This window comes from Triturus cristatus, chromosome 3_1 (genome assembly GCF_964204655.1).
Source record: "Triturus cristatus chromosome 3_1, aTriCri1.1, whole genome shotgun sequence".
Lineage (NCBI taxonomy): Eukaryota > Metazoa > Chordata > Amphibia > Caudata > Salamandridae > Triturus > Triturus cristatus.
The window spans coordinates 1151384121-1151394151 of record NC_140583.1 but is presented as its reverse complement, the minus strand read 5'-3'; the positions used below and the strand labels follow the sequence as shown (position 1 = coordinate 1151394151).

Here is a 10031-nt window from a genome sequence, read left to right as displayed (position 1 = left end):
AATATATACTTTGCAAGAAATCCTTAAAATTACAGAAATACCTCAAAAACACAGTTTGCACGACTCGTTAGCTCCATCCACGGCTACCTCGATGCTGAAAACCAACAGAGTCTAACAGCTCAAGCCGACCTGTTGGTACAGGCAATCCAAAGCATGGACAGACTTGTGAACATTAAATTTCTCGTTGCGGCTGGCACGTTGGTGCGAGCAGATGGTGGCAACCGTTGCGGTTGCGTTGCAAAATGGAATTGGTGCAGGGTGCGGGACACTCTGGATGCGGTGCAGGCAGCGGCTCAGTGACGATTGTCCAGGCGGCGTCGGTGAGACCAAGGCTTATGTGCAGGGCGAGGCAGTGGTCAATGCGGTGCTATCAGATTGATGTGCAAGCGACAGAGCCGGTTAGCGGGAGCTGGCATTAGTCAGCCCAGACGGCTGTGTGGGATGAGGCAGTGCGTCATGAAACTTACGAGTGGTGCCCCCAACCACGATGTCGTCACAGGTGTTGAAGTCAGCAGCAGCGACGGCATCAATGAGACCAGGATGGCGAAGTGAAGCGAGGCGGTGCAGAGTGCAGTGCCCACAGGTCATGGTGTAAGCAGCGGCTCACCTTATCTCCTTACTCTACATCTCAGAGTCATTTACTTCAAATTCAGTCGGACTAGAATCATGCAAACCAATAATTTGGTTAGAGTAATTCAAAATAGTAACATTAGTATCTGCTGATCTGAGATCTCTCTATTAGAATCCTCATCCCTCATGAATGCTCAGATTGGAATGCACAATCAATTATTGGAGGCATGTCATAGAGAGACGGAAACAGGATTCAAGGATGTTTAGATTTGATCACTAAATTAAGAAAGTAAATACACCAGTATCAGGCATTTGAATTTAGGAATGGAGAATAGACAAATTAAACTCTTTCAGGCCATAAATTACCAAAGTTCTAGAGGAAGAGTTCAGGAAAGGGCATATGCCATATCACCTCAAAGATTCTCTCCAAAGAGGGAAAGAAGTCGAGGGTCGCGCACACAAGTATGTGTCAGCCAAGAAAGTCCACAAAAGAGCAAGATTTCCGATGTGAAAGGAAGGGTCTCCGACAGCAACTGCTGCATTGTTTTCATGCAGCGTATATTAATCCATAAATTCCAGGGTTACACCTCCTGCGTCACCTCATCTGGTCAGACCACTCAGTCCATTGGTCGGTTTGTATAGGATGATTGTCATGCAGCATAAAGAAGACACATATTATGGCAGAAATGTGGTGATCATAACGTAAGCTGTCGAGCCATTCAAAAATGCAAGTTGTGAAACAATTCTCTTTTAGCAAAGGCACATGAGTGATTTCAAGAGGACAGATTCTCGCTGCAAGTTCCCAAAGTAGCAAATTAGTAGCGAGAAGTCCTAGTATGTGCATGGGAGCACTTTCTATGAAACATAGTTTCATCTCACACTGCAAGTTATGAGAACAGAAAGAAGCAAGATAAAGGAAATGCAGGCCAAAGTTGAATCTAGATCATGAAATACAAAATATGAAATAATGGAAATGTGCATTACGTTTAGAATCTTTAGAACCTTTACATATTACTTTCAATTCATTGCACTCATGAAGCATTTTCAGTGTCATTGTGATTTACATGTGTAATTATAACATATTACTACATTTCAAGCATACTAATGTATAGAATAATTTCAAAATATAAGAAAGCAATCTCGTTTCTAAAAATTCTCATTAATACATGTATGAAGATTAGTCTGTAGAAGTTTCAGAGAAATTTGAATTATTATAAACGTGCAGCACCCTTCTTTCTATCACTTGGTGTACAATTTCACGTATGCAAAACATGGAGTTCAAACATGAGACTCCTAAAATACACACACAATGTCATCTAAATTACATTCGTTTTTATTAATTCTTCACACAAGTTGTTAGTTAAAGAAGGGTGGTTAATGAACTCTCTCGAACAAGCGTCATCACAATCACACTTCTATTCCACGTGAAAAAGATACAGCATTGCAATTTAGAAAACATGAACCTATGCTATTCAAAGAGCATCTACACTCTTCTGCATGCTTTTAAAATGCAGTAACTAGTCTTTTTCATGATCTCTCATGATTTTCCAACATATAGTGAGTACAAATTCTGCATGGTTGTCTTTTTTCTTTCAAAAGGTGTCAAAATCGGTTTTATGTGTCAACTGGGGATTCATAAATTTCTCTGCTCCATCAGTACTAATAAAGTGGGCTCTTAAGATATTTACTTCGGTCTATAGTTTATGGTTGAGCACCACTGAAATTATATTGATGAATATCCAAGCGGCTGCAGCACAAATAAAATTATGAGACTACCAAAAAAATCACTAGCCTACCACCATTACATACAGGACACTGTCATGTTAGAATTTGACTCTTGGAGCAATTGCTAGGCTATTGGTGAAATTAAGAAAATAATGGCAAAGTCAGGTGACAGACAAGTTCATTCGGTTGTTCACTGATTGTGAGGCAATCAGTAAAAGCAAGCAAGCTAGAAAGTTCCAGAAGGTATGGTCTACATAATGTCATGAAGCGCTTCGACGCCTCGTCAGGGGTAGTAAGCGCTATATAAATGCAATTACAATACAATTACAATGATGTGGTTTATCACACACGTGGCTGTGCCAACCCAGACGGTTGGTCTACCTCTTAAGGGTATCTGTGCTCTCGGCACGTCTCTGTCATGAACCGTAGGTGGAGGATGTCCTTAAGCACGGCCTGTCAGTAAAGCTCTAAAGGCAGGCGTGCATAATATTACCTTCATAACTCCGCCCACCACCGCACCGCTCCCCTGGGAGGCGTAACTTGTCATGTAAAGCTTTTGCTGGTTGGCGAGCACGTGAAAAGGTCCTACCCGCTGGGGGTGCGGCGTAAGCATTGCAAGTAGGATGAGAGGTGTGGTCTTTTAGTAAAAACTCTATGAGTGGGTGCGCACTCTAGTTTCAGTCCAAGCTATGGACTTGGCCTTTGAATTAAACCCTGAGAGTGGGCGTGGCCCTCAGTTAATGCCCCTCCCCACGACAAGCGCAGCAGATCAATTTTTCTCTCTGTCCCTTTAAAGGCTGTGTCCTGCTGGCGGAGGCGGTGCTCTGCGGCTCATTGTTTTCTCTCCATTGGGCTCCTCTTCCCGTGTCTCCCCTTCTCCTTGCCTGCCCCGCGCCCCTCAGGTCCCCCCCCCTAACTCAGCGTCTCTTAGGACTCTCCATCTTCAGTGCGCTGTGACACGGACGGCAAGATGGCTGAGATGGGCGGAAAGGGAGTGAGTGCGGGCAAGATCGCCAGCAACGTGCAGAAGAAGCTTACTCGAGCGCAAGAGAAGGTGAGGGGCAGGGAGTATGGCCGGGGCCTGGAGCGGTTGGTAGCAGAGCGGCTGGGGAGAGCGCAGGGGACAGCTGGCAGTGACAGCTCAGTGCGTGCGGCGCTCGCTCAGCTGCTGCTTGAGAGGGCGTAGATACCTCAGCTAGACAGCTGCGCTTGATGTGAATTAAAGGCGCTGCTTGTGCGTGAGGGTTGGTGCGAAATGGGACGACAACCCTGATCTATGTTGTATCTACTAAGAGGCGAATCCTCTAATCCGTGGTTGTAAAATACCTGCTTCTATTTTTAGTGAGGAGTGGTAGGTGGTGTCGTTGAATTGTTTAATGTATTAAATAGCATATAAAATGAAAGGTGTTTTAAACATTTTTTTTTAGCGAAGTAGGCATTACTAGACCACATCTGAGGGAATGGCAGTCTTCCGTTCAGGGCTTCGAGGACCCTGTTGTTTGTGGTTTTTCAGACTGCTCTGTTGGCACGTAATTAATGGTACAGTGCTTGGGGGATGCTCGTTAAAGTGCTGCTGCTCGAGGGATGGGGGTGGTAGGAGAGTTTGAGTGTCATGCCCCTCCTGTGTGAGAGGAAGCCCTAGATAAAGTGTGTCGGATACAAATACACTCTTTTTTTATGTTGCGTTACACAGTGCTACTTTTTAATGTCTGTGTAATGTTAAGTAAATCCCCTGCTGCTGGGTGTGGAGGTAGGATGCCATGTAGCCTTTTTTGAAGAGGCCACATTGCCATAATGGTGTGTTTATAAATCCCTTCATAACAGCGCCGCCCAGGGCCATACGTCCTCTGTTACTTCTCAGCCGTCTAAATGTCCAGATCTAGGAATGAATTGAAATGTGCTGTCCTTTATGGCGCTTTGCGGGTAATATGTCGTATCGAGGCTCGGCGGTTACAACAGAACAGGACGGCACTGGTCAGCGAGCTGTCGAGGCTGACCCAAGCTCCGACTGATGGACAGGGACCTCGTGCATCCCCCCCCCCCCCCCCCTAGGCGTTCAAGCCAAGTACCTAGTATGAATATGCTCCATTACTCCGGGGCCGATCGTCAGATGCCCATTGGCATAACGGAGCTGTGACAGTGCGGTCGGAAGGGTAGGGGGTGACGCACTGGAATGCCATAAAGTGAAATATTGGTCCCCCCCGTAATCACTTTACTATGGTTGGTGGTAAGACCCTTCAGCTCATCATGGACGACTTTGACAGCTGTAGATATGGACAGTGAAGCCTAGATAGCAACTGTGCCCCGCCCACTCTCCAATCCGCGAGGAGAGCAGTGAAAAGCTGTAGCACTGGGCATCGTGGACGTCTCCGCATCGACTCTTCTTAAAATGAACGGCATCATGTTATGTGACATTGCGGAATTCCTCTGTGACGTGTGAGCTCTCGGATGAGGGGAGGGGCTTGCTTTCTGTATGTGTAGTGTATTTTGGTTGTCTCAGCCTATGTAAGGCTGATTTGCGTTCGATGTCCTTGGTAACGCGGTGGATCTCTGCTTGTTGCCGAGATAGTTGTCTGCATGATGAGGGTAGCATAGCTTCCCTTGGGTACATGCGAGGGATGCTGTTTTTTATAAAGAGTAAGGCTAGGTTTATGTACAGCTGTGTTACCCTATCCTTGGGGCAGGAAATGAAGGGGATCCACTCCGATCCGGCAGCTATTATTGAGCGAGATCCAGTACCCGACTGCCCCGAGTGAAATATGCTGAGTTTGTCTCGGTGTAAACCTGCAGATTCCACTGCACAAGTACTACGAGAAACTGTGATTTGAAGGCAGGTTTTTGACTTTTTCAAGCCCTGGATGTAGAAGATATGCATGCACGTTTAAGGACGTCAGATGTATCTGCCTCTGAGTAATTAAAAACATGATTTAAATAGCTCTTACTCATTTTATTTTATTTTATTCTTTTGTAGCGCTACTCACCCCAGGGTAGGATTTCAGATTGCTTTCCATCTCACACACGCTCCACATTGGCAATGGATCATGCAGTAGTGTAAACCAATGCACCACAGAAATGCTGCATAAGACCATGAGTCTTATGAATGAGCCACATATAATGTATACTGATGGCCATTATATGTTAAGAGCACATAACCTAATGCAGTGGTTGGGGTTCTCTCGTATTATTAAGACTTCACTTACCTGTCAAAACAAAACATAAAATCAGTGATGTGCATGTTACACAATGTGCTTTGCAGCAGGCACCATTAACCTCTATGGTTCTTTGAGTCAAAATTGTGACTAAGCAAAAGACAGCTGTCTAGGAAATGCATTATCCACCAGAATTATCTTGCCGTTATTATTATCCCCTGAAAACTGCTGAGGACACGCATGCAAATGTGTGTGATGTGTGTGTGTGTGTGTGTGTATATATGTATGTATATATATATATTACCTACTGGCGGTCGCCAGTAGGTAGTTATAGTTAGGACCCCTTTTCCATAGGAAAACCTCAACATTCTATTTTGAATAACTTTGGCGCCGGTCGATGAATCCTCGCGAATTTCTTAAAATAGGTGGGGCGCTCCGCTCCGCTCCTACCCTGAAAGTCTCGGGGGGGATCCGTCAAGCGGGGGCTGAGATAAAAGGGGGGTCCCAAAACGCGTTTTCCCCATGCATTTTTCCATAGGACCTTTAGAACGAGCTACAGCCCGAACGGCTGAACAGAATTACTCGAAATTTGGCAGAGAGGTAGTCCCTAGGTCAAGGAAGTGCCTTTTGTAGGTTTGGTGTAAATCTGTTCAGTAGATTCTGAGAAAATAGCCTTTAAATCAATATATATATCTGAGCCCGCTTACGGTACGCTTACCGTAAGCGTACGGTGGCGTGCGCGAGCGCGATTCTGATTGGCTCTTAGATCTTAGTAAACATTCGAATCGGCCGAAACCAGGAAGCGGCGGCCGCCATTTTGTGTATTTCACTCAGAAAAAAAAGAGTGAAAACAAGAAAAGGGGGCAATGAGGAGAGTTACAGACCCCCTTACATTTGTGAGGGGGTCAAAGAAGGACTGTAAAGTACAAAGAAAACATTTATTGATTTTAAAAAAAATCACGGGGTACGCGTACGGTAAGCTTACGGTAAGCGTACGGTAGAAAAAAAAAAAAAAATGAAAATCAGATTTAAGTGTTTAGATATTAGGGGGCTCTAAAAAGAGCCGTTGTGTTTATGAAATGATTTTTTAGTGGTACCTACAAGTAAGTACCGATGCAGAGTCTAAGGTTCAAGAGGAAGACTCTGTTCCCTTCATCATTGAAGTGCACACCATCTCCTCTATAAATGTCTTGCATGTCATAACGCAAGTTGTTGTGGTAAATGGCACCCATACCATAGTCACGGAGGAAAGCAGAAACAGATTTGTTGACGTGCTTTCTTGCTTTGTCATCGCACCGCGTGCCCACCGTGCGTGCACGGCACTAACTGCGTAAAGTGGGCGCGCGGTGCGCGAAGCGCACCGCGTGCTCACTGTGCGCGCACGGTGCGCGAAGCGCACCGTGCACGCACGGAACGAACTGCGTTAAGTGGGCGCGCACGCCACGAATGGCGTAAAGTAACTTAGCATTTAAAAAACCGTACAAATTCACTGAAAAAACCATAGGTTTCACACACGTTATAGTTAGGAATTAGCATTTAAAAAACCTTGCAAATTCACTGAAAAAACCATAGGTTTCACACATGTTATAGTTAGCGGAAATTTTACTGATAAAAAACCAATGAAATTCCCCCGTTATAGTTAGTGCAGGCAACTATAACTCACGCGACCGCAATCTTCTGCTGATGACATATGTGTCTTTATGAAAAAAAAATATTTGTAATATATGTATAGCTAAAAATGTATGGAAGAAGACATGGGCAAATAAGTGTCTAAATACAGTATTAGCATCAGCAGAGGATTGCGGTCGCGTGAGTTATAGTTGCCTGCACTAACTATAACGGGGGAATTTCATTGGTTTTTTATCAGTAAAATTTCCGCTAACTATAACATGTGTGAAACCTATGGTTTTTTCAGTGAATATATATATATATATATATGTGCCTTTATCCAGTAATATATTGTAAAATGCTCCCTCTTTATGACCAATTAAGTAAGACAGAACAGAGTTACTGTCGCATTGGTTAACAGTTTCTTTGCGGTACCCTCTTTACAAGATACATGTATATTTTTACTGTCCCATTCCACTTATGACTACCCTCCTTCTAACTCAACCCCTTTTAGCCGCCACACCTTTACCCCCAATTATTGGGATTCCAGAGTAACTATTTTCTATTTCCAACACTACCTATCTGTGTGTTGTGGCAAATATGCCAGGACTTCAAATTGACTCCGTTTACTTAAGCTACTCTATATTACCATGGATATGGGAGCCCTTCTTGCCAGCTGCTATGCCTTGTGTATTTCAAAGGATGTAGCAGCACTTGTGTACATGTGGGATCCATTCTTCTGTATTTTCTGAAGTATACGACCAAATGTATGTACAGATGTTGTATGCGATTCTATAGCTCACGAAAAACCTGGCAGTACTTTTAAACGCCAACCTTTAAAAGCATGGATAATGACTGTCCTAGTGTGCACACGGCTCGCTCCTTATATGTTCTACACCCTGTAGATGGGACCATCCTTTTTAACGCTTTCATATCAGATCTGTGTTCTTTTCCCCAAGTCCATTTTGTTTCTCAAGTTAAGCTTCATCTATGCTAACTTAACTTTGTTCGCAGTTATGTTTTAATCTGTCGCTGTGAATTCTACTTTTTTTTTTTTTTGTTTTTTTTTTTTTTTGTATTCCTTCCTAATATCCCCCGTTGTCGTGTTGGAGGACGTTGTATTTGTGGCATCTTTATGTGCAGTAACGCTGAAAAATAAACTGTCCTCCATATGGGCCGCATTCTTCCTCCTTGGATTCTCTTCCTCAGCTTAACACATGATTGCTTCCGTATGGGCATACATTTGGTTTACATTAGAAGATTCTGAGCAGGCTTGCTACAGAGGTTTAAAAGGAGAATGGAAAGTTTGTTTTTTCACAATTGGGAACAATTTAACAGCAAACCTACCCTCAAGGGAAAAACTGTGCACATACCAATTTGATGAAAATCAATCAGAAGGGTTGCTTTTTACATGCATCATGTTCTAAGAGAGCTCCTCATTTTCGTATATAAGATGAATAGAGACTAGATGTGCATAGGGAGCTGCATATTTGCACACCCCTATAGACTGCAGGCAAAGGGCTGACATGTAGTTATTTCCCCTGCAATCCTACATAGAGCCTGCTGCTGGTTAGGCTAATTCTTCACCATGATCCCTCCTTGGTGTTCAGTAGGTTAGCTGTTCCATAGAGAAGCAAGGTAACTGTTTCCCCCACTGCAGATTTGGCCAGATGGTGTGGTCAAGAAGAGTTTTCCTGAGTGCATGGCGTACATAAGGAGTGGTTCATAGGAGACCATTGCTGGATTTGATTTGTTTTGGCTAGGGAGGAGATGGTAACGAATAGCAATGTGCTCAGTACTGACAAGTTTACTGCTGGTAGGACCTGGAGGCCCCGTGGCCCATGATGGGAACACTTTATTCCCAGTGCATGCAGGATTGTGCGGTGACCTTGGGACTCTCGAGGCGATTGGCTATGGAGGGCCAGTAGGCGTTTGGAAAAGACAAGAATATCTTTTAGCTTTGGCATGGTAACATTTTGATTCCTGAGCTGATACAGTAGGTGTGAGAGGCAGTTCCTGTCAGTAGGGTGCTCCGGATGGGTGGGCACAAGAAAATGTGATTGGGAGGTGTATAAGAGCGAAGATGGATGGTTATGTCCAGGGTGGTACAAGGTGTTTGTTTGCGTGCAGGATGTTGAATGTGGACTGTGCTGTCCAGGGTGATAAATGAGACAGTTAAGCCTAACAGGGACAAAGAGGACTGCTAGTCCTCCTGACAGCTAATGGAGAACCATTGGGTCCAGGATGAATCCTGGTAGGCCTCTACTTGTGTCGATTGCAGCAATCCATAAAATTCTACTTAAATAAACGTAAACAAATCGGACTCTGTTATAGCTACACTTAACAAGCCGTATTGCACATAATTCCAAGAAGCAACTGAAATGTTCCTTTGGGCTCAACGCATAAACAGCATAGTGGGCTGTTTTTTTCACAGGATCCCTTGATATATATTTATTTTCTATCCACCTTCCCACCAGGCTTTTTCCCCCACACACTTTCTGATAGGACAGCACAAGTTCGACAGACATCAATATGGTGTGTAAAATACCGGCTTAATAAGAGTAGGTCTTCCGGCCTCACAAAATTCCCAGCTTAATGCCTCCTGTCTGACTGTTACATACACCACCTCCTAACTTCCGCTCACTCTAATAACTTCAGTTTCCGCAAATGCCCTAGCCTGTCCAAACCTAAACCTTCCTCTTCTTAGATCCTTCAGCCTCATGGATCACTTCTGCCCGCCTCCTCAGCATCCTAGAGCTGACTAGTTCATTCTAGAATCTAGCCAACACCCTTTTACCTGCCCCTAAAAGTGCTCGCCTCCCTCCTTTTGGCATATAGTACAAACTCATGACCTGCGACAGTAGCCAACAAAAATGGCCACCTGTCCTAAGCAAAGCAGCAACAATCACAATATGTATGTGTGAGTGAAATATCTATCTCATGGGTGGCGGGAGGTTGGCCCTGTGGCCAACCTACATG

The 10031-nt window shown here is 44.3% G+C and overlaps 1 protein-coding gene across 12 annotated transcripts in view; it reads left to right on the top strand.

The window, feature by feature from the left end:
* Nucleotides 1–2853: 2853 nt before the first annotated feature.
* BIN1 (bridging integrator 1) overlaps nt 2854–10031 on the top strand; it is a 555217-nt gene continuing 548039 nt past the window's right edge. For 8 of the 12 annotated variants that reach the window (XM_085646006.1, XM_085646002.1, XM_085646003.1 and 5 more), the window contains exon 1: nt 2854–3349. In XM_085646006.1, coding sequence (XP_085502132.1) covers nt 3266–3349 — 84 coding nt within the window. In that variant the 5' untranslated portion in view covers nt 2854–3265. The remainder of the gene's footprint in view (nt 3350–10031) is intronic. The other 4 variants (XM_085646001.1, XM_085646008.1, XM_085645999.1 and 1 more) reach the window with 1 other exon arrangement.